Source organism: Coturnix japonica, chromosome 14 (assembly GCF_054131305.1).
Source record: "Coturnix japonica strain WE chromosome 14, WE-NBRP24, whole genome shotgun sequence".
In the NCBI taxonomy this organism is placed as follows: Eukaryota; Metazoa; Chordata; class Aves; order Galliformes; family Phasianidae; genus Coturnix; species Coturnix japonica.
Genome location: NC_140676.1, coordinates 1,245,001 through 1,266,785, shown reverse-complemented (window position 1 = coordinate 1,266,785; position 21,785 = coordinate 1,245,001). Strand labels below are relative to the sequence as shown.

At 44.2% G+C, this 21,785-nt stretch overlaps 1 protein-coding gene across 5 annotated transcripts in view; it reads left to right on the top strand.

Annotated features, from left to right (window-relative positions):
• MAP2K5 (mitogen-activated protein kinase kinase 5) overlaps window positions 1-21,785 on the top strand; it is a 107,686-nt gene that overhangs the window by 54,359 nt on the left and 31,542 nt on the right. For 3 of the 5 annotated variants that reach the window (XM_015873308.2, XM_015873307.3, XM_015873304.3), the window contains 2 exons: window positions 2,096-2,167; window positions 12,091-12,120. In XM_015873308.2, coding sequence (XP_015728794.2) covers window positions 2,096-2,167; window positions 12,091-12,120 — 102 coding nt within the window. The remainder of the gene's footprint in view (window positions 1-2,095; window positions 2,168-12,090; window positions 12,121-21,785) is intronic. The other 2 variants (XM_085515201.1, XM_015873306.3) reach the window with 1 other exon arrangement.

Sequence of the window (21,785 nt, the reverse complement as noted above, 5' to 3'; positions counted from 1 at the left end):
AGCTCATTGACAGGAGGGCCTTGGTGATATGGAGAATAGCATCAGAAGAGCATTCTGCTCTGCGTGTGCCTTCCAGTTGTCTTTCATGTGCTGCAACAGCTGGGAACAAAGAGGAGAGCCAGTCCAATACTGACAAATAAATACATGCAGCTTTCCCTAGGGAACCTGTAGTTCCTTGCAGAGCCCTGGTGGTGTTACTGCACAGAGAATGGGACCCACTGAGCACTCAGATGTGTGTGAGTCTCGTGGGCATCTCTGATACCTGCACGCCTGTGTGGTGTTTCCCATGGGGACCTGCCACGTGCAAATCTGAAGTTTGCAAATCAGGGCTGATAATACCAGGCCACTGCCCTGCATGCTGGGTGGTGTGCCTGCCATGTGTCAGAAGACACCAGGGCCTCTCACTTCTCTATAAGCATATTAGTCTAGAGCACAAACATGAGCGTGTTTTCTGTACATCAGCGCTCTTCGTTTAACAAATGTGAGAACTTAAATGCTTCAGTTTAGGATTGCAGTAACTGCTGTCTTTTATTTTTGGTCATTGCAATTTCTTGTTTGCCAACCACTTCTGTCATGGTATCGGTAGGGGAAAAAAATCAGCGTTCAGCTTGTTTAACAGCAAGCAAACAAAAAAGCCCGCAGCACCAAAGTGCAGACAGCAGCACAAAATGGTTGATTCTTGTTTTTCAAACCTCGGAAAAGTGGAGAGAGAAATCCATGACCTTTCATCGCTTGCAGGTATTTTTCCTTACTTTCTTGCAAGGAGAAAGCAGCCCTGGGTGCCCGTTTATTTGCTAAGTGCTTTTCTAGTCAAGGTGTAGTCATTATGTGGCTTCTGAAACACTCGCTGCACCATCCTGGAAGGACTTGGGCTGTCCTTTGTCACAGGAATATTACGTGCATCAGAATCTTTTTAAATAAAGAATCTGGTCAAATATATTGCAGTCAGCCTGCTGCTGCCCGTGCCTCTGTTCTCTGAAACAACCTCACCATTGTGATTCAAACAAGCCAACAGCGTCAAAGTAATTAACTTCTCCAACTTGGCTCTTGCTTTTAGAGTGGGCTTCAGCAGATCTAATAATTAAATTGTATTATGCTTTTAATGTGTTAGTCGAGATTACTGTTCTCTTTTCCGGGTGTGCACTGAATAGGTTACGTTTTTTCTTCTTCTTTCTGCACAACCGTGATGCGTTATTGTGTTGATTGAGGAAGAAGTTTGGGCTCAAATGTGTTTGGTCTGACTGCCTCTGTTAAAGTTGCTTTGCTAATGAATTTTTCGTCATCAAATTCACAGCGTGCTCATCAGGCTGAATTGGAAACCATCAGAAATTAAACTCTGTACTTAAAATAAAAACACACTTTCTGTATCAATAATAATAATTAATAATTATCACCTATTGTGCACAGGGAAAAAAACAATAACAAACCTTGCCTGTTGTTGTAGTTTCTCTTTATTTTCAGGTGATGGCAGTTTTGGAAGGCTCCCTTTGAAGGCAGCGCGGGCAACGCTGCGTTTTGCTTCGTGTTCATGTTGAAATAAAAGCTCTTGACCTGGGATTAGTGGTGCAGAGCAAACATCAGAAAACACGTTGGCCTGGCACTAATTTGGGAGTTGGTTTTCTAAAAACAGGTCTCTGGATTATTAAGGACTGAAAATACAGCCGGTGCTTTGTGGATGGTGGGGCTAGACAGGTGCATTAGCAGCACAGTAGGGAGAGAAGTCTCATGGAGCCTTTTATTGTTACATTTCCTGCTGCACTTGACCTTGGAAATGCTGAAATTGTGGCTTTCAAGTAAAAACTAGCAGTTACGTCTTGCAGCCTTCTATTTCATGAGGCATTAAATTTGTTATTAATAGCATTGAGTGAAGTCTTTTTTTTCCCTCAGATCAAACATGAAGTTAGTTAAATATCTATAAAATGAAATGCCTGCCACGTGACTTCATTTATTACTTTGACTTCAATAACTTTGCCTTTTAAGCTGTACTTATCACCCAACCCAGCGTGAGAAGTCTGTTTTCCTACTGTAAGCCCATTTCCCTGCTGGGCTCACAGATAGGTGTGTACTCATGATGTTCCTTTCCATCTCTTTGCAGCCGGAACGGATTTCAGGAGAACAATACGGGATTCATTCGGACGTTTGGAGTTTAGGGATTTCCTTCATGGAGGTATGCAAATGTCTGTCATTTTCTCATGCACTTTGGGAGAACCAAATGAAAATTGACATCAAACTGGTTTAATATGTTCTTTGTTTGCTCTTTTATATATGTATGCTTTCAACACTTGCTAAAATGCCTGTCTGTATTTAGAATGGATTTGTTCCTGCTGAGTTCAGAGGGAGAACCTCTGTGCAACACGCAGCCCTCCATCAACTCTCCATTTGAGAGTGGAAAGCAGGCCCGGTACAAGTGGCCTTTCAGCCAACAATGACCGTATTTCTGTATTTCAGCTTCATCAGGCAGGATAGAGAGGCCCACCATTAGGATTTAAATGGGGTTATGAAGATTCAGGGTTTGAACTGGTTGATGCCCATGCAAAATGTTTAATCTGTAATTAAAGCATTCATGAGAGCTTTTAGAAGGATTTCTTACTAAGATAGTTTCAAACTGGAAAAGGTCTTACCAGAATGAAGCGTTGGGATGATGGCTGTTACTGGCTGGCTGCACAGATCCTTCTGTTTGCTCCTTCTGACCACTGATGGTCTGTTGTACAGCCTGACAACAGTGTGCTGTACAGTTACTGCAATACACAGGTGCCATTCCCTTCTGCTAAACATAGCATCATTAAGGTGAAGTGCAGCGGTTGTTTGCAGCAGATGAGACAGAAGAGTTGTGTTGGTGCTGACCAATGCCATGGAAATTGGACAAATAGTGTACCTTGTAGCTCAGTTGTTCTCTATGGCTGCTGTAATGTTGCCAAACAATACATTCCTCACCGCTTGGTTTAACCAAAATGAAAATATTTAATGCTGAATCATTGCATTCAGGTCTTGTAAATCTTCCGAGTCTGATTGAAGTTAACTCTGAATATATGATAATGACATGCTTGAAGGTGTCACAGGGGATGCGGCGCTGTTAATTTGCTTTACTGCGGATTTCAATGGGTTGTGATACTGGAGAGTCCTCACAATTTTGGAGAGCTGCAGAACATACTCACACTGTCTGTAAATGAATCTGTGCAACAAAGGGCTAAAATGAGATTGTATTACATTGATACTTGACTGTGGTGTTCATTTTGAGTCCCAGCGGAATAGAGTGATATAAATGCACGGGTGATGTGCAGCAGGTTTCACTGGTTCCTTTGCTGAGTGTATTGCTGAATGTATTTCCATGTGCAGCAGCAATCCGATGGTCTTCCACAAAGACCAAGACTTTGGAGCTTAGTTAGAGATTATTATTGGGCAGTCTTAATGGCCATGAGGTTGATGTAAAGGCTGAATTTCACATCATCCTATGCAGCATTAGGGAAACGCGTTGCATTTACATTTTTTCCCTCTTTTAAACCTTCCCAACTTTTTTTTTCCCCCTCTCATTTTCGGTGGACGTGTCCCAAACCAGATGTACCAAACAATTTGGTTCCGTGTGCTTTGTTAATTGGTATGTGGCCTGATCCTCTGGGACCTTTCCTCAGCGCCATCACTCTTTTATTGAAGTGGTTTGAGTGATGTGTTAAATGATGAAAGCAAGGACAGTGGCTTAGAAAAATGTCTCAAAAAAGGTGAAGAAGATGCTCCAAGAGCCACACAAGGTCACTGTCATTAAAGTAGCACTGTATTGACATGGGGATTGGCAGTGAAGGCGCTCGGGCTCTTGTTGATGGAGCTGTTAAAATGGGAAGTTAGCATTTGCTCTAGGGTTATAAAATCATCTCTGCTTGGTAGTGTGGTGCTCCAATCCCTACAGCTTCAAGTTAGTGCAGTTAGAGCACGTTAATTGGGATGAAGTGACATGTGGAACCAAGGCAGCAAGGTTGTGAGTTTGCTTCGTTTTCTTCTGCTTTTTAAAACATAGGACAGTATAAAATAGCAGCGAACTAAATCTGCTTATTTTCTTTAATTGTCCTCTGAGCCTTGAAATGCCTTGAATTTCTTTGCTGTGATGCTGTGTGTAATTAGAAACCAAACTGTTACTTCTGAAGGTCCAGAAAACTTAGGAGCAGAGAAGCAGGAGTGTGGGTAGGACCAAAGGTCTGGGAAGCAGTGAGCATCTGTGTTCCTTTGTGTCTCGCTCCAGTTTAGGAGTGAGGCAAAGGTTCATTTGTTATGTTATGCCCGGCGTGAGATTAAGAAGAAGAGCATTCAAATGTTGATCCGACCAGTTTATTGGAAATAATAGACAACTGAGGGGATGGGGAAGGGAGAGCGACGAAATATCAAAATTAGGGTGATGGGGAAGGGAAAGCAGGCGATAGAAAAAGGTAGAAAAGAGCAAGAATTACGTTAAAGCGGGGAATAGTCACCTCCTGGAAGCAGCAGCGTCCCGTAGCACGTTGTTAACGTTGGTCCGGGGCAAAATAAGCGTAAAGGGGAGAGCAGCAGCGAAGTAGCAGGCCACAGATCGATGAAACGCAGAGAAGATGGTCAGAATAGCGAGGTCTCAGGAAGTGGAGTCTCGGGCAGCGAGGTCCCTCGGAGCAGAGTCTCGAGCAGCAATCCCAGAAGAGATAATAGGCAGCAGTAGGACAACGGTGGAGGAATCTGAGGTCAGATACCTAGAAACCCTCAAAGGACATGCAGCTTTTTATTTTCACTTTGCATTTCTTTCTTCAGGACTGCTTTAAAGAGAATTAAATTTCATACCTGATCCGCGGATCTCTTTAAGAACGTTTCGTCACCAATAGTTGATGTGCTCCCGTGAGGTTTTTACATTAGTTGTACTTAAGTGTTCTGGGATTGACAAAGCAAGTTCAATTTAAGCCAGTGACATTGCTGTCACTGCATTGAGGACTGCGTCAGCATTTTCATTATAAAAGCTGTGTTTCACAGGGTTTATAACTCAGCCATAAAATACACTCCAGGCTGAACCTGAGTGTTGTTTTTGTTCTGTGACTGATTGAGCCTCCTCCCAAAAAAGATGCCCTGCACAGGAAGGTGGATGAATTTGCTTCGTATTTCTTGTTGCTCTGCAGTATTACCCTAATCCTGCCTTACATGGCTGCTGTCTGGTGAATCCTTATCCTTTTAATAAGCCTTCGTGCCCCCAGTGCCTGTGTGTGGGGACAGAGTTGGTGAGGAGGGCTTGGCTGGATGCTGGGCATGGAGGATCGGTCTCATACAGAGCAGCATGAGACACAGATGTTGAAGGGAATTTGGGGGAGGGAATGGGGTTGTGATCCAAGGTGTTTGTTGAGGCAAAGTGTGGGCTTGCAGGTCTTTGTCCGATGATCCAGTGCTCCTTTTCACTACAAATACAGCCAGAATTATATTTAAGTGCAGGAAAGAAGTGATTTGTTTATGCCACAGATCAAGCAGGTTTTGGAAGTAGAATAAAAACCTGTGTTTGACTGACGGTGCCTTGTAAGAGCTTTCAGGGGCTGCTGGTTATTTGTGACATTTGTGTTAATATGCTGTTTTAAGCAATATTTCAAGCAGTCATATTACAGATTTATGGCATCTCAGCATTCCCTTGGGTAGGAATGCTGGTACACATCCAGCAAACATGCATCATGTACTTCAGGTACACTTGTAGCTTTGGAGTGGGGAAAGCAGTGCTTGCCTACAACACCAACAGGCTCCTGGGGCCTGCAGCACACTTGGGCTGGGAGTACAGGTGGAGGTGCAAGGGGAGCACACAGCCCATGAGGACACAGATTGGGGAACATGCTTGAAGAGGGTGCTAGAAGGGAAGCAGCTCTGCTTTATGATGGTTCTCTTAAAGCACTTCAATCTTCAAGATGTTGGACTGCAGGAAACTGGTGTAAAGGCGCCTGTATAAGTAATCTAGTCAAGGAGGTTTCAGGGGGATTGTTCCTAAAGAGTCTGAGCGATCAGCCACATGTCATCAGCATTGAGGTAGTGGTGGTGAAGGATCAAGACTGTGAGCTGATGGTGAGCAGGAAGTCCTGCAGACCATGATTTGGCCTCCTGCAAGGTTTCCCTTACGAACGGAGATTACTCTGCAGCATTTAGGTTGTGCACGGTGCAGTGTTTCTGATAGGTGAATCCTTACACACTTCATTCAGTTCCTGGGAGTAGCTGTAACACTCCCCCTGCACAGCTATCTTGAGCCTTTCTCCAAGCAGTGGTCCTTAGCTCAGTTTCCACGCCTGCCGACTTCATGCAGCCGTTGGGAAGAAGGAAGGCAGTGTCCAGCTACATCACCATTCTTGTGGCAGCGGAACGAGAAGTAGAAGGTAGCAGTGCCCGAGGGCTGGGTCATGAATTAATAATTGCTCTGTGGTGGAGGAGGCCCGTCAGAATAGCTGAAAACGGGGAAGTTGCCTTGCAGAGCGCTATCAATCACTCAGTGACCATAACTTCCAGTAATTAGTGTATTTTATGGGCCTTTGCTTCAGTGACTCGGAAGCACATATGCTCCACTCACAGCTAAACTTAGCCCAGTAATATTCCAGGATGATTTATCCGCTTGCTGCACTGGGATGTAACCCTATATTAGGTGAAGATTGTGAACTAAGCTGCAATAAAGTGTAAGTTTAGGTACAGTTTGCGTGGGTTGAGACCTCCATGTATCATGTTTCCCAGCAATTGCTCTTAGGCCACTGCGGGCAGCGTGTGCAGCAGCGAAATAAATAACGTGGAGTGAGTGGATGGATGGAGAGGATCGTAGAACGGTTGGAGTTGGAAGGGCCCCTTAAAGGCCATCTGGTCCCACTCCCTGCAGTGTATGGGGACACCCACAGCTCCACCAGGTGCTCAGAGCCCATCCAGCCTGACCTTGGCTGTCTGCAGGGATGGGGCTCCACCACCTCTCCGGGCAGCCTGTGCAGTTCCTCGCCGCCCTCACTGCAAAATCTTGTTCCTCATATCCGCTCTGAACCCCTCTCTTTCAGTTAGAGACCATTTCCCCTTCTCCTTTCAGAGGCTCTGTTTGCTCCTCTCCCTTTGGCAGCACCTTTGAAGCACCGCCGGTAAAAGCCTGCTCATCCACAGGGCCGTGGAGAGGAAATGTGCCATTTAATCATGATTGCACGCAGCCTTCGGTACACGGCGCATTTGCTATAGCTCATATTTAAAAGAAGTCAAAGTGAAACTAATTATCTTTAATTAAGGTGAATTAGGCTTTGATTTTTAATATATTTTATGTAGAGAGATCCTCGAAACTCATCTGCTCACGCCAAGGAGCGTCCCAAAGGTTATTAGGGCATATTTCTGGTGGGCCTGGCGGTGTCAGTAATAACCTCCTTTCTCATGGTTCCCGACACGAACAAATATGTCACTTCATCAGTCTCTGTTACCACACTTATGCCCCTCCGCGGGGGTTGCAGATTCCACAAGTTATCAGCTAATGGCGTTATACATTAAAAATTGAAGCTTTCCTCACTCCGAGGCCTTTCAAGGCTTTGTTCTTAAGCCCCAGACACTTCGGAGTGCAGCTGCAAACTATAGGCAGAAGATTAAATTAATTTGTAACTCTTTTTTTTTTTCCTTTTTTTTTTTTTCGTCCTGCATTGCTAAATCCCGCACATTTAATTGAAACCCTACTTCAAGATGCTTTGTGCTTCTGTTCGTCTTTGTTGTCAGTTTAACCTCAGCAGCACTTTAACGCTGGTAAATTGCTGTTATATCCTTTTGGATTTTCTCTCTTCTTTTTTCTTTAAACTGAGCAATAAGAAGACGGTAAAATTGATAATAGAAGGGAAGAAAAATCTTGGAGTAGTTTTTGAGGTGTTTAATATTTATGAAGTTCCGTATCCTGCAGAGTTTCAGGTGATTTTAAGCCGCCTATCTAGGAACGTATAAATTGGTCTTGGAAGGACATTTCACCCAGGGAATTTGATGTTATCCAGTAGTTAAGTCTGATTTTAACATTTCCCTGTGTCTGAAGGTTCCGAAGTGACGGCAGTGAGGGTTTAACTGCGGTGCAGAATCTCAATGCAAAATCCTCAGATGGAAATTTAATTGTGTGAAATGCGCACGAGGTAATTAAGAACAAATTTGAGAACATTTCAGACCATAAAGTCCTCCTTCCGCTGGATCCTGGGCAATACTGCCAGTGCTTATTTTCAATTTGCACTTATGCTGAGAAACGTGGAATGTGTCTAAATGAAGAATAAAAACATCCCGCGCTTCTCAGCCTCACTGTAAATTAACAAGCAACTTGCACAACGCGGATACTGATCTAAGTGGGAGACTTTTATTGCCCGAGTGCCCTGAAAATGCATCTGAGGCTTCTTTCCCTCGGTCCCTTTCTGAACAGGACTAGGACTGCTGCTTTAATGCTTAGCAGCAATGCAAGGGAAATGGTTTGTTAGCAAGGATTTCTGGATTTCCACCGTCAGCTCCAGAATCGGTTAATTATGTTTTTTCAATGAGTCGCTTTGATTTTGTCTTCACTTTTCTGCACGTTAAGTGTATGTTTTTAATTGCGAACAGGTTGAGCCTGGTTGGAGCTATTTTCCAGCTCTTCTTACAGCTGCTCAGCACAAAGGCTTTGGGCTCCCCGCTCTACCAGCGCTGCCCCCACCCTGATGCTGGGTGCCCTAACCCTAAGCTGGGGGCCCTGACCACAACACTGGCTGCTATAACCCTACCAAACACAGGCTGCCTGCTTTTTGCTGTTCTTTCTTTGTTTTTAGCACATTTTGACCCAATCTGACCAACTGTACTCCTGCATTTGATTGGCTTGCTTTCAGGTGTTTCTGTCTCAGTTTGTCAGTTGCTGTTTTAAATCATGATGGTGCTCCCTGTGCATCCCTCTGCACTTCTCCAAGTCTCAGTGAATGCTCCTATCAGGGATTGCAAAGCACAGGTTATGTTTTAGGACACAACTTCACTGATCCCCATGAAGATGAGTGTTTGAAGTGCTCCCATTCTGATGGGCTACTTTATGTCTAAGCAAGTAATAGTTAAAAGGAAAAAAAAAAATGCAGAGGCGTGCGGTTGGTCTGAAGTGAAATAGTGAAGGGAAATGCTACTCTGACGTATTTCTTGCTGGTATGGTTTGATTCCCATTTATGCTCGTGTACCACGCTGGCAGTGCAATTCACTGTGCCTTTTTAAAATGAGGTTTTTTACAGTCTTTGTGCAGTGTGAAGGGACCCACAGGGAAATGAGAAGCAGCACCTCGGAGTCTGAGCGTTCCCTTCTCTCCTCTGTAATATCCAGAGCCACATAAAGCAGTGGTCAGTTCCTGTCCCCGACTTCTGAAAGCTGAACTGTTATATTTTGGCTGCGATGCCTTAAAAACAAAATGAGAAGTTCCCAAGTTGCCTCATGGAAACACAGAGAAGTTTTTGACGCTGTTTTAACTTCATAGTTTACATTTGCTGGGTTCTGCTCTAAGCTGAGTTACACACATTTAAATGCCTTCCTGGAGTCAGGATGATGGAGGGCACAGAAATCCCTTTAGTAAAGCTCTAATCTGTTTGTTTTGGGAGGTTTTTTGTTGGTTTTTTTTTTCCTTTGCTTTTACTGTGGCACTATTTATAAATCTAAATCTATGTACAGAGGTCATTGGTTGGCTGAACTTAAACCATTTTACTTAGTAAATTTAATTAAGAAAATACAGTGCAACTCATAAGCAAATGAGTTTTTCCTAGTTTTAAACCAAACCACCCTCTTGAGTGCTGATTGCCTTGCTCGACCCCTGGTGATATAGAAACAGGCAAAATTAAAAAGGACATTAAAGCTTCATTAAATCTGAAACACATTTAGTACAGTGACATATCTGCAGGCTATTTCAGGGAAGATTACATACTCTTTGGTAAGTTTCTTAATTTATAATACCTTGACAATCTTGCAGGAGGGAAACAACTCTGGCTGGATGAACTGAGTGATGGTTCTGGGAATGCAGAACTGCTGCTCGACCCATCTGGGGCTGCCCTGCTCTGCAGTTCTCAGGGAGCAGCTTCACCAAGCACAGCCTGTGTTTGTTAACAGCCCCCAGAGAATTCGTGCCCAGTGCATTTTGGATTCCTGGGGGCTCATTTGTACGCTGCATACCTAAATCTGGCAGAGAACTGCTCTTTCCCCTGTTGTTCAGTGCCTTTTGGAGTCACATAGGCAAAGCCCTACTGTAACACATGGTGGTCAGGGAAAGGAATCGTCCCTGAGGGCAGGAATGCTTAGTGTGAATCCAGCATTGAGGTGGTGGTGGGCTTTTTGCTTTAAGAAGTTCTGCAGAACGATACCCTATGTGTAGAGCTGTAATTATCTTGTTTTTATGCCGTGGAGTAAATATGATGTGCCTACAAGTCTGTAGCTGTTGTCACGACTGTTCTTAAGTGAGTAGTCATTGGGAAAATTAAGTTTTCTTCTGGCTTTGTTTGTTGTAAAGTGTTTATTTGGCATTTGTAGGTTTATTCTTAGATATTTGTAGGGTACTGCAGCATCAGTGCTTCATACGATGTCGTGCAGCTTCTTGAAAGTAGAGGAAGGTCCTTCCAGGAGAGGGAATTGTTCTGTATGGCCTCCACATCACGCTGTATCTCACCAGGTGAGACTGAGTGATGGCTGCTGCACTTTGCCCCACCGCTTCCCCACCTTGCTGCAGCTCTGCCTCTGCCTTGTTTGTACTTCAGATGGTTCTGTGCTGCCAACTGGGCTGAAATTTCATCATAGGTTATATGGGCACAGCTGCCTCAGCTGCAGTCTGCCTAGGTCAAATAACCCTGGCACTGAAGAGCTCGAATGACAGCAGCAGTACAGGTGCAGTGGGGTGCTTTCACCCAGTGCTGGCAGTACACAGCACGGCTGAGACCTCTGGCATTGATGCTGCTTCTCAGTCTGAAGTGAGTATAGTTTGTCATGCATGATAGCATTGCACTCATAACCTCTGGGTAGATCTCATCCTGAAGATCACAGAATTGTTAGGGTTGGAAAAGATCCCCAAGTTCAACCCCAACCCACCCCCACTATGCCCACTGAACACAGCCCTCAGTGCCACATCTCCATGGTTCTTGGACATCTCTAGGGATGGTGATTCCACCTCCCTGGGCAGCTGTGCCAGCACCTGACCAAAGGTAATCGCCCCCTGAAGGAAGGGAAGGGTTCGTGCTGCTTATCAGCAGTGTCATGAACCCACCTTCCTACAGGTCTTATGCAGGCAGTGCAGGGACATGGGCTTCTTCAGAAAGCAGATCAGGACTCAAAGATAACTGCCCACAGTGCACGTCTGGGGTGTCTGTGTCAGCTCTGGAAGCCCATGTCCTTTGCTGGATGGTAGACAAAATAGAATGGTTGTATTCTGCCGAAATTGTTTGGAAGGTTCAGATGCCAATAGGGGAAACCTAAACTATTGTACCAAACAAAGGATTTCTCATAGGCTGATGATTAGCTGTGGCATCATGGCAGTGTTAATGTTGTTGTTGGGTCGAATAACAATACTAGCAGATACATCAGTAAGGCATGGAGTGAGGAATGATGCAACGCATGCTGCTCATATGGCATGCGATTGAAAGTAGGCTTGAAGGAAAGCCCATGTGTTGGATTGCAGTGCCACGATCTCTCTCCAGATCTCATGCACAGGTTCCTAGCTGGGTTTGACACCAATAAGGAAACAAACCTGAGCTATATAACCCAGATTTTACTCTGAGCTGGTTAGGGAAGGACTTAGGGAGTTCAGTGCATGCTCTACAATACCTGCTTATTGCAGATAATTAGCAGGAAGGTCAGTGTCGGTGGCCTCGCTGCTGAGGCTGAACTGGTTTAATTTAGAGAGTCCTCAGGAACTTGGGCATCAAACAGTGTCACTGAGTGGTACAGATTAAAGCTCGAGAAATACAGAAATATGCAGAAATGTAAAACAAGGGCTAATTGTTGTGAACGACTCCATTCTAAATGCAGCTCTTTGTGTACTTCTGCTGGCATTTCCCCATTTATACAATGGTAAGAGTTGAGTACTTTTCTCTCTTTAAGAAAATGTGCCCTCCATGCAAATCTGTGTAACTAGACAAATATTATTTCCTTTCCCAGCTTGCTCTTGGGAGGTTTCCATATCCTCAGGTAAGATTGTTCATTACTGCTGTTTGCCACTGTGACATTCATTCCTATGTATGAAGGTGCAGAGAGCAATTGTGAACATTTGAGCCACATACAAATAAATCTGTCCTGTTAAATTGAAAAGTACTATCTTGAAGGAGTCATTTAGAAGTCTGTATTGATTTTTTTTTTCCCTTTTTCCCCCCAAACTCGTGATTTTCTCTTCCCTGGAGAGAAGGAAAATTATGGTGATGTTAATGATTGTTTCGTTGGGAGATTAAAAAATAATCCCATATGTACAGCAGTGCTTTTGATGCCAGGAAGATGCATCTACTCCTTGTTTCTCTATTCATTTTTCAGTTCCAATTTTAAATGGTGTTACAACCGCCTGAAATCATCTCAAATCAAAACTATAATGTGAATGGAATACGTGAAAGGATTCTGGATTCTCCCTTTCAAGGGGAGATATGCTAACATGAACTGGTGTTTGTGTTTATATTCTGACATTTCCTAACTCGTAAAGCTGTTTCCAACTTGGCCATGGCCAATGCTCTGTGTTACCACTTTGGCTTTGCGTGCTTGAAAAAAAACACAAAGCTCTGAACAAAACAGTCAGTGCATGAATAGGTTTGGTGCTTCCTTTAAATTCCTGTTGCGAGGTGGGTGTTAGAATTCATAAGCACAAACTATTCTGTAGTTCTTCTAATCGGTCTTTCCTGGGAGAGTGGAAAAAGTGAAATGTCCAGGGACTAAAATGAATTATTTGAATGTGGTTTTTATGTTTTCTTGTGTTTTATGAGCGCTGCTTTCTGCATCTTGGTCTATACAGATCAGAGTGCCTGGAGGCATGTCTGATTTAAAGGTGGTGTTGGTCTGTGCTCTTTAAGCATCTATTAACTTGCTATTATTATGCAAATAACTGTTGTAATACACATACTAATTTATGCATGGTTAGATTATGCAGATGCCTCACAAACATGGTTATTGAATAATAGGCTGGGACTCATTCTCTCCCATTTTTATAAGCTGTTTTAAGCAAATTCTCCTGACAGTTTTATGGACTTGTAAAGATTTTGCGTACGTGGAAATGTGCTGATTTTTCACTTCCCCTCCTGTGGAAAACATTTACTGACCAAAGGGGAACTGTCATTGGGTACCCAGCAGATTTTGTCCGTATTTTCTCCGTGCTGTGAAATGAACCCTCTCTCCTTTGAGGGTGGGCTGAAAAAGCAGCTCTTGTGCTCAAGTGCCCTCCATGTGTTGGCACAGCCACTGGTGCTGGTTGGGCATCACGGTGCCCTTTGTGCACAGAGCAGTGTGAAACCTGGGCGCCGGGGGATGCGTCTCGGGCTGCACTCTGTGCACAGAGATGTTGGAGCTGGGGAAGGAGGTTGGGGTGCATGCATTGTAGATGGTTCCAGACCAAAACTGCTTTTCTGAACTGGGAGCTGAACACGGTTGCTTGTTTAAGATCCTTTTATCTTTGCTATTCTAATTAAAAGACAGATCGTGTTTGTAAAAAAAAAAAATATTTGGCAAATTCAATAGGCCATGAAATTGTGTATATTTTTAAATGCAAAACGGTTGAAGAGGTTAAACTTTAAAATGTAGCTATTAAGGTTTTCAGGCAACTGCTTTTTGTAAGGACTTTATGTGAAGTATCTGAATTTTGGATGCAAGTGCACATAGCTGGTAGCCAGAACCCTCAGCACCTCGCTCTGACCAGGTGGACAGTTGTAGGGTGTTGGGTTTATTCAATGTCTTTGTCAACATATATTGGACTTATACATAACTGAATGGATCCTCATCACATCGTTGGGTTTGTTGAGGTGATTGAAGCTTGTGGCAGATGTGCTCACAGTGTTTGTCCTCCATCAGCTTGGGCTGACTTCCCTCTGCCAATGGGTCCTTGCTGGGGAGCACCAGGAACTGCCCACAGAGGAGCCTTTGCCTCCAGCTGTAGCTGAACAAAAAAGGGTTTTTCCCCCTTTTCCTCTACTTCTAAGATGCAGACAAATGCTGTGAACAAACTCAGGTTAAATGAATAAGATGTATAGGGGGAGTTGCCGTAGTGCGGAGATTTAGGACTGCTGCAATATGCCAGCACAATTAGAGGATGATTTTTTTGGTGGCTTTTAGTAGAATCTTTTAAGGATAAAAGTCAGCACTTTTCATTTTCCACGTGTTTTATAACAACAATTTTGCTAACACTGATTTGTCACGTTGTCATTATTTAATCGTCAGCTGAAGTCATGTCTGGGAAGCACTTCAGTGTGCAACCAACTGCGTACATAAGGGAAGCTGCTTATGGGTTTAGAGTTCATTGTAATCATCGGATTTTAGTTGTGGAGTTCCTGTAATTTTTGGTCACGATATGCAGTTAATTTCGTAATCTGTCAGTAACTGCCAACACTGGTGAGCTGAGTAGGGAAATGAGGAACAGCAGCGGTTAGAACCAACTTCCCCACTCTGAGAACTCCACAAAGGGAACTCAGATCCTTAAAATGAGGAAACATGACGAACGTGGTGAGCAGTTGTCAACATTTTGCTGTTTATTTTCCTGGCATGGTGTAAAACTCCTTTTGGAAGAGGTAGTGTATGAGGCTCACAGGTAGGGGTGTATTCTTCCCCTGATGTGCAGCTCCATTCAAATAAGAGGAGTGGTGCACACGCACACACACTGGCATGAAAAACTCTTTAGAATAAAGTTATCTCCTATGGAAGCGTTGTAAATTGCAAGGAGAGCCCTTTCCCTGCAGCCAGCTGCTGGTACCATCAGTGCAGGCTTTTAGAGCAGTGAAAGGAGCGCGTATAAGAAATAAGTTCCAAATTTCTTGTAGAAGTTGAATCTGAATTCCTCGGATGTTGGCGGCAGCTTGTTCATTTCCACAGACAAGCTATAAAAAATATATATATATTCAGATATATATCTATAAAAACAGCGAAAGGCCACGGGACCTCAGAGCAAATGGAAGTAAATTGGAAACTGGAACCCCAAAGATGCACAGTGGCTGAGTGTGCTTCGTCGCAGCTTCAGCATCAGTGTGGTGTATAAAACATGATGGGGGCAATGACTTGTTTAATGATAATGTAATTTAGGAGAAATGAAAAGAATTGCCTGCAAAATATTCCTGGCTTGTAGGCCAGCCCTGCACAAAGCAGGGTGCAGGAGGACTGCATCCAGCAGGGAAATGCTCCGGAGGAACAGGCAGGCGCTGCTGTCAGCGCTGGGTGTCAGATGTGCTGCATTCAGAGGGACGTTCTGCCTCCTCCAGCCACTGTTCCGGGCCTGGGTAAATAAATGACAGGAAAATGACCCAAAGTTTATAAACCTGCCCCCCCTCCCATGCACACCTTCTGCCCCGCTTCTCCCCCACCCCAAATCTGAGCAAACAGTGCCCCTGGTATTGTAAAGCTTTGAATGTTTTCACACTCCATTAATTTATTACTCCTCTTTCCTCATCTTTAAATTTATTTCCCCCCCCCCCTTCCTTTTTTTTTTTTCCCCTTAAAAAAAAGCCCAACAAAAAAAAAAAAAAAAAAAAAAAAGGCTCCCCGCTGCTACAGCGATTTTCATCTTGTTGTTAATTTTCCCTGCTCCATATGGAGCTCCAGACATTTCACCTGGAGGCTGTACTAGATTTTGCTGTAGCGATCGCACTTCCGGAGGCCAAAACTGTCATTTAAGGTTCCCGGTGCATCTGTCTACGCCAGGCTTTTCGCTGGCACCGGAGAGCGCGGATAACAAATTGGATGCACCTGAGATTGGGGTGCGGAGCGCGGAGCCGCGCGTCCAGCATCGCCTGAGCGCGGGGAGACGGAGAGGAGCAAATATTTCATCCCGCCTTGTCATTGATTAGAAAAGAGGCTTTAATTTCATTTCACCCCATGTTGTGATTAATTTGCATTCTTTGTCAGAAGTTAATGGAGTTTTTTATGGTTCACTCTGAAATCCTTGAAGACATCAGAGTTGATCTGATGTTTATACAACCGCCAGCGGAATTTTTTCGTGTGATTGATGGAGAGCTTGATGTTATTCCAAACAGCTTTTTAAGCTGTTTTTAAGAATTATTTGAATAAAATGCGAGCAAGATATTGTTATAACGATCAAGATTATCTGTTAAAAATCTGTTTCAAATAAAGCACGCGATAAGTAGGAAAAAAAAGCTCAGAAAGACACAAGGGATGATGGATGCAGGAGATGGCGTTCCTTAAAATCTATCATCCCTGCGTCCAAATCACTTCCCTCAGAATGCTCCGAAAGTCACACGAGCCTTCCCTGAATTATTGTCTGAGATGCGGAGTTGTGCAGCGCGATGCAGAGCAGCGGTGCCTGAGGAAGGCGCTGAGCCACGCTCGGGTTTTTCCCCTGTTTTCCATCTCCCAGCTCCGCTGTGCCGCACGTCGGCACGGAGCCGCAGCCCCGCTCAGAGCCGGTGGGGAGAGGACTGAGAGCTGTCCTTAATTCCCACTGCAAACAGACCTAAGTGGATAATAGGAGGTTTTATAGCCTGTGCCTTTATAAGAAAATAGGAGGCTGAAAGCGCTCAGTGCTTGCCATCTTTGTGCTCCTCCCGTTGGGGAGAGCTCTGTACTTCTCCAGTGCCCGGCACACGGACGGCTCTGGGCCACAGCACAGCCCCACTCCAGGCTTCCAGCAGCGAGAGATCTCCCATCCCTGTTAGCAGAGCTGTTTCATTGCTGGTGTTGTTTTTTAGGGGGGTGGAGGAGGGAGGTGGTTCTTTTTCTTCTTTTTTTTTTTTTGTTGTTGTTTTGTGGTTTTTTTGCAAGATCTTGCGTTCTGCCCTTGCTGTGATTTCTGCAATAGGATTTAATTGTAGGTCAAAAAAAAGAGCCCAGCCAAGCGCCTGCGAGCGCTCCCATCTCAAACCGATTCGTTTGTTTGCTGCATCTCAGCTCGCGAAATAATTGCGTGGCTTTAAGTGGAGCTGCAGCTTTCTGAGCCCTCCGTGAGCACGGCCTGAGATGCTTTTTGTTGTATGCAATCCATAGTATTGACCAAATTTGGCCTGGTTTCATTGAAATGTAAGCAGGTTGTCAAGGAAAAAAATACTTAGTTTAACTTGGCATGCAAAATAGCCGCTCTGCTGTTTTTTTTTCGATTGACAGAAACATCCTTTAAGCATTCATTTATTTTGTGGGGATGAATGGAGGGTTGGTTGCAGCATGTCTCCCAGTGAAAGAAATCTCCTCTTCTACATACATCATGATAGAGAGCCATTTAAATGGCATTAAACACTGCTCAAATGCTAGTGCCAAAACAGTGATTTTTCTCCCAGTTAAATTTGGGTCGTGTCTTTAAATATCACAGATTTGTGCAAATGTTTTTGCTTTTATGATACGTTCCAGAAATCACTGGAAATATTGCAGGTCCTCTGCTGTCATTTTGAGCTGCTGACAATTACAAGTTTTATCGGATACCTCATCCTTTAGATAATGTACTTTGCATACATTTTACCTTAGTCAGTTTTTGTCCCTTGCCAACAATAACCTGCTTCAGTGTGATCCATTTGTGAAACTTGCTGCCCCATTTGAACGGGGTTTTGGATTTGCTTTGTGGAAAGCGCACAGATGTTGGCACTTGTTTTATTTCTGTCTCACATACCGAGATGCATTTATCTATTTATTTTTTTTCTTTTTTAATCTTCCTACCAGATTTTTTAAACAGAAGAAAAGGAAATCCTTGCTTGAACAGTGTGCTCTGCATGGAGATGCAGGGAACAAGTAAAAGCTGATTGTCATTTGTCTTTCTGAGGGGGCAGATGAGCTCACAGAGGGGATCCCCACCGCTCTGTCTTTGGGTCAGGATGTAAGTTTGTGTTTTCCAGTTGGTTATGGCATCATCACTCTTTTATTCTATGGTTTACTTAAGAAAGCTTAATGGAAGCGGCTCTTCTCTTGTCCCATGTGGTTCTTTCTTGCCTTCACAGCACAGCTGAGGCCTTTCTGACTGCACTGGAATGATGTTTGCTCTGACAGTTTTGTACCAGGAATGAGAGCAGCATCCAGGAGGGAACAGTGGCCTTTCTTGGGGAGATTTTTCCAAGCGTGCAACGTCCCCAGCACAAGGTGGTGCTTCCATGGAGTGGGAGGTGTATGATCTTCCTTCCCAGCTCCACAGCCTGCAGTAGGGAACCATGGAGTCACTTTTCTGTATGGGACGAGTTTCCTGAGCTTGTCCATGCATGGTGAGCTCTCCATAGGAAGGGGTGAGCAGTGGCTTGGCTGGTTGTGTAGGTGTCCACTTAGGAAGTGTCAGCATGTATTGGAGTGACTGAAAGCGCTCATCTCCTCCATGCTCTCAGCAGGATTTCTTGGCTGTGAGGAGGAGGAGGTGTGTTTCCTCCCAGTTATCCAGGACCTGGGGATGAGCAGAGGTTGGGTGCCGCATCTCCATTGGCAGCCGCAGGAGCTCAGAGAGGAGCTGGCTGGGCTCAAGGATTGTAGAGGTCTCTTCCAACCCCAGTGATTCCATTGGTTCTGCTCTGTCGTTTGGAGGTCCAGGCTTGGAGGTGCAAGCCACGTGTGTAACTCACGATGAATTGCAGTGCTGGCTATGGTGAGCAATGGAGTGATGTAGGATAGGATACCTGTCATTGTCCAAACCCTCAGTGCTTCTGTTTGTATAGAAAAGCCCACCCATATAACTACATTTTGGCCTCTGTGGGTTATTTCTTTTCAGGTATCTCTAGAATTGTGTCATTTCTGATCATGTATGATCATAGTTGGTTTTACAGCTTGTCAGCAGAAGCTCAGGACTTCTCTAGGTGGGCAAGTTTTAACCAGTGACTTCTTACCTGTTTCCTTCCAAGCAAGAAGGGATGTGCAGTAATGAGGAGGGACCATCCTGATGGATGTCCATCTGCTGGCCTTCAGCACTTCTCTTTGGCATCTCATTGCTAAATAAGACATCTTAAATATTACAGTTGGACTCAGTGATCCTGATGGGCCCCCTCCAACTCGAGCTATTCTACAATTCTACTAAATACAGCACTTTCCCCAAGCCTTGCTCCTCCCCCATTCCTGCTGATCAGGAGCGATGTTAGCTGCATCCTGGTCCCACTCCAGCTGTGGCTGTCGTTGGCTTTTTATGCTCCCTCCATAATTCCAACAGTTTTTCATGCCCGGTTTGTTGAATTGTGTTACTAAACTCTGGTAAACAGATTTCTCTGAGAAGTGGCTGCAGTTCAGTGGTGGATGAAATAATCTCTTTATATAAATTTGCTTTCAGACCTCTGGGAAAACCAGCGTAATATAATTGTAAGAATATATTTAATATTAAGGTTGTTGTGAATCGTCCTTTTTTTATTATTATTATTATTTCGAAATTGTTTCTCTTCCTTTTTTTCCACCCTTTGTTTTGTGACAGCGATTGGAATTCGCCATTTGCAGAACCCTCAGGTTGGGATGGGGTTGTTTGGAGATTTGGGGCTGCTCTGACTGGGTTTGGTGCCTCCACCTCCTCCAGAGGCTTTACCAGCTGCAATTTACCCTAGTAAAAGTACAAGTGCATTTTATAGAGGTACATCCAGTATTTTGTAGCAGCAGATCCAGAGGAAGGGTAGAATCCATGGTGATGAAGACCAAAAGGAAGCATAGTACTCTTGCAAAGTGCTCTTCCAGTCCTGCCAGTGCAGGGATCAAACATTGCATTGGTCAGTTGTTAGTAGGGAACATTGTCTGTGGTTGCTGCCATTCGGCAAAATATAACCTTCCTTCCCAAAGGTTAAAAATAAGCTGCATGTACTTCTGGATTAGGCGGTTCTCTGGGATAGGAAAATAAATGCTCTATGGTGCAGCCTCCTTTAAAAGAAGTACTGCATGAGTTGTTGGTTTTTGTATTCTTCAATTAATTTTAATTCTTTTAAGTAAAAAAAAAATATATATATTCTTTGGCTTGAAAAGCAGTATATATATTAAGAGAAAATTTGCTAACTGCTATAGGAAGATCTAACCCTGGGTCACCTGCAAATCTCTCAAACAAGAGCTCCAGGGCAAGTCCTAATTCCAGAGAGGGAAAGCGAAAATTAAAGCTGTAGCTGGTGACTCCTCCGAGGTACCCGGGGTGCATTCATTTGAGTTCTGTTGATTGTGCTTCTGAATGTCATGGGAGAGGGATGGTAGAGGTCTTCTCAGCCACTTCCCGTCCAAAGCATCTCCATGGAGACAGAGATGGAACCTGATGGTTTGTCAAAAGTTGCTTTTCGTAACCGCAGGCATTCATTAAATAGTAGATGAAGCAGGAGGGAAACTTTTGCATTTTTAACCAACCTACAAAAAGGCCGTTTGGAGAATGTGTGTTGTTGAGTTCAGTGCTGCTGATATTTCGTGACCTGAGAAACAGACCGTGAATGTGATGGATTTATTTATCGTTGGGTACTGAAAGAACCGCAGAAAATGAGATGCAGAATATCAAAGGGATGGTTTATTTCTGCAAGTACACACAGTTGTGGTTGCACCTGGGAGGCTCCAAACGCCTTCTGACCAATGGAAGGTCCCAGCCGTGGCCATGGGATTCCCTGCTGCACCCGGGCTGTGGCCGAGGGGACTCGTGGATGGGGAGAGGATGGGTGTGAGTTCTCCAGGTTGGAAATAATGCTTCCAGGAGCACCTCAATGTGATCCTCAATAGTAATGAAATGCACTCGGTACCTACTGGGTTATCCTTTAGTTTTCCGTTGTGTCCCTTTGAAATTCTCCATGGCAGGCACAGAGCCATCGCAGTTGCCATCTCCTGCCTGATATGAGATTTTTTTCCTGATCTGATTTCTCTGTTACACAGACACCAATTGCTCAGCTCTGCTGCCTCCTACCCTTCTCATCCCCCGTAGTGCACAAACCCAGGCTGCCGGGGAAGGGGAGAGCAGAGCTGGGCAAGCGGGGAGATAAAACATTTTATGTTGAGTACTTTTAACACTGTTCTTAATGTGCAATAAAACTGGATGCTGTGCTTCCTCATGAACTGTGCACAAGAGCAGAAGCGCCGGCTGTAAAGTTGTCGTCGGTTGGGTTTGTTTTATCGTTGCAGGGGCTGCCCAGTAATGTGGTCTCTGGAAAGGTAAACAACGTAGTTTTAGCAGCGAAAAATATGCCTAATATAAATACAGCGGAGTTCATTGCTGCTCAGAACTTGAAAAATACTGTTGCAGCATCGTGTTTTCCAGTGCAGTTAGCAGAGGAGCGCAGTGCAGCCATACGAGCAGTATATATCTGAGACAGAGCAAATAGGTAATGCATCTGACGTGGGAGTCTCTGTGGCTTTCTCAGGGAGAAAAGCGCAGTAGCTCTATTTAATTGAGAAAATGAATCAATTACAATGACGTTGCATCATCAAATGCAAGGGAAATAGCAGATATGTCATTACATGGGGGTAACAGTGTTAAAAAGTAATTGAGTGTCTTAAGCATTTTGAATCAATTCCAGGTACTGGCACGGATACCTTAATGTAAAATTTATGAAGATGATCTCAAAATAATGTGCTGCCATCACAATTGTGTAATAAAAGCTGGTAACAACGCGTGTGTGATAAGCACACATCATCTCCCTCCCTTGGGAGCTGGATCCACTGCTCCCGTGGGTGCTCAGCATGGGAAGGGCTCTGCAATACTGGGGTGTGTGTGGCCATTGCGTTCATTATTCCTATTAGAAATAAGATTTTAAACCTTATAC